General features: G+C 35.3%; 2 protein-coding genes across 2 annotated transcripts in view; both read left to right on the plus strand.

The window, feature by feature from the left end:
* The window catches only part of LOC107712836 (trafficking protein particle complex subunit 8-like), a 67,013-nt gene that overhangs the window by 61,829 nt on the left and 2,762 nt on the right, over nt 1-2,422 (plus strand). The gene's annotated exons all lie outside the window — the stretch shown is intronic.
* Nucleotides 1,685-2,408, plus strand: LOC107712894 (trafficking protein particle complex subunit 8-like). Its single transcript, XM_016518288.1, has 2 exons — nt 1,685-1,807; nt 1,899-2,408. Exons 1-2 carry the CDS (start codon nt 1,725-1,727, stop codon nt 2,131-2,133), a joined length of 318 nt encoding a protein of 105 aa, XP_016373774.1. The 5' UTR covers nt 1,685-1,724; the 3' UTR covers nt 2,134-2,408.

Raw genomic sequence — 2,422 nt, forward strand, 5'->3', positions numbered from 1 at the left:
CAACATTCATAAATGTTAGTATTGTAATTTTACTGTTGTTCTGTAAAATAAAATAAAAAGTAAGACGATAATAATGATAATAATTACAACAGCTCTGTTAATACATTTATTATAACATACACACAGTGTTCAAATTGGGATCTGTAATATTTTGTAATGTTTTAAAAGAAGTCTCTTCTCAGCAAGGCTGCTTTTCATTTTACAGTAAAAAATACATGCCTGATTCAAGAAAGGGGTCTGATCGGCAAAAATATTATTTTAGTAACTTATTCATTTTAAGTTAAATTGTGCTTTGGTCTGCTAGAATGTTAAAAAATGTTAATGTTAAATATTTTTAAATTGTTGTTTTGTAATTAATTTTTTCTTTGAAAAATAAGACAAAAGAGTAAAAAGCACATTTTGGCTATTTAATTATGCAATGGTGAAAAACATTGTCAAAATACATGGGGGAAAACTTGAAAAACCATAACGAAGACTATGTTTATACGTGAAATTCTGGAGGGGACGTCGGATGGCGTCGCGTGGGGACGTAATGATATGTGCCATTAATCGATCTATGTACTATAACGGGAACATGAAAGGAATATTCTAAAAGCTTATTTAGAATAAGGTAAATAATTCGATTACTGATGTCCATGCAAATGTAGTCACTGAAGCAAGAAATCAGCATTTACTAAGAAGAGAAAATAATGATGAAGTAATAACTTTAAAACAACTTCAAAAACACTTTAAGGAATGCCATCATAAATAACCCTAACAAACTGTATTAATCAAATTTGACAAAATGTCGAGTGCTAAAAGTTCTTGCCTGTTGAGTTTTTATCCTAACTGAACACAAGCTTTAGGACATTTTGTTGATTTGTTGCACTTGGCTGGTGGCTGGATGTGTTGTATCCGGTCACGACAACACACTAGCTAGAAAAAAAAATGGTTGAAATAACATTTAAGTTTAATAATAAAGTCAAAATTATAATTGATTAATAAATGATTATATGTATTTTATCTGCTCCATAAATAAATCTAGATAACTTATCTGAATTGTTTAAATGTGTAGAATCCACATAAGCTTGTTTTTCATCAACCGGTCAAAATTTACAGCAGGGCATGCAAATTCGGTCCGTTTTTGGCCAGACAGAAACTGCACACATGAAACGTTAATACTAACCGTGGGGAATTTTATCATGATTTATCGTCGAACAAAATCGAAAACCTAAAACCGGGTCAAACGCATCCTACTGTGCAACAGCACTGCCAAACAAAACTTAAATTTGCCAGGAAATTGAACCAAACATCTTGTAGCATGATGAGATGAATGTTCCAGAGTCCGGGGGTTAGTCCATCCATATTTGTGCTTCAGGACAAATGACATAAAGTTGCTGCACACCAGTATGGGATTAACAGAAGTTATGAGACCCATTGATCAAAGTAATATCCAGATGAAAGTCAAGAGTGCTGTATTTTACATCACTAAATTTAATAAAAATTGAAAAATCTATTTTGTCTGGCTTAAAAACTTGGTCGCATGTTTGAGTTCCGATACGAGGTCATGAGGAGACGCAAGTACAGATGTTTTCTATTGCATATTTCAACTGAAAAATTGCTTATTTCAAGTGAAATTTGCTTTTGTGGAGGATGCACAAAGCATTGCTATTTCAAGAATTAGACCTACGTCTGAAGATTTTATGTTTCTGACATTTTTTTTCCTTCTCTTCTCTAGTTTATGTATGGTTCCAGTCACCCTGACGTTGTCCAACTGTTCCTTGGCTCAGGTAGACGTCATTGTTGATCTGCGGCATAAAACGACCAGGTACAGCTCAGTTTTTCCTGATCTCAAAATCTTTGAAATATGGAGATTGAACTTACAAGCCATCTCACACTCTTGTTGTCTATCTTTGCAGCCCAGAGTCACTGGAAGTGCATGGTTCTTTTAGCTGGCTGGGCCAGACCCAATATAAGTTGCAGCTCCAGGCTCAAGAGGTGTACAGGCTTTCCTTGAAAGCTTGTTTCTTCCAGGCTGGAGTTTATAATTTGGGCACACCCCGTGTCTTCGCCAAGTTGGCACAGACCAGCGCTATGTGTGAGACCAGCCAGCAGAGCGCCATGCCTGCCCTCATTATCATCAACAGCGTTTGAGGAACTCCTCAACATCGATCCAACCTTTCGTCAAAGTTCTTGGCCCACCTAAATAAATGAAATGGACTGGACTCCAAGATTTTTCTACTTGTTGCTAAAACAAAATCTAATTGAGAGAGATAAGTAATTAAAAAGACTTGAACACACGTTTCAACTTAACACTGCATCTGATGTGCTTGTACGGTCTATAATGGTGAGCTAAACACAAACAGACTTTAGATTTTTTGTCGTAAATGCACCTGAAGCGTGACTGGATCGTTTTTTTTTTTTTTTTTTTCTTCATGTTAAT

Source organism: Sinocyclocheilus rhinocerous, unplaced genomic scaffold, assembly GCF_001515625.1.
Source record: "Sinocyclocheilus rhinocerous isolate Xijiao unplaced genomic scaffold, SAMN03320098_v1.1 scaffold478, whole genome shotgun sequence".
NCBI classification, from domain to species: domain Eukaryota; kingdom Metazoa; phylum Chordata; class Actinopteri; order Cypriniformes; family Cyprinidae; genus Sinocyclocheilus; species Sinocyclocheilus rhinocerous.

Excerpts from the sequence above, each read along its gene's own strand:
- LOC107712894 (XM_016518288.1), top strand. The coding sequence starts at position 1,725 with ATGGTTCCAGTCACCCTGACGTTGTCCAACTGTTCCTTGGCTCAGGTA. Across the intron at positions 1,808-1,898 it reads CTGCGGCATAAAACGACCAG|CCCAGAGTCACTGGAAGTGC; the intron begins GTACAGCTCAGT and ends CTATCTTTGCAG.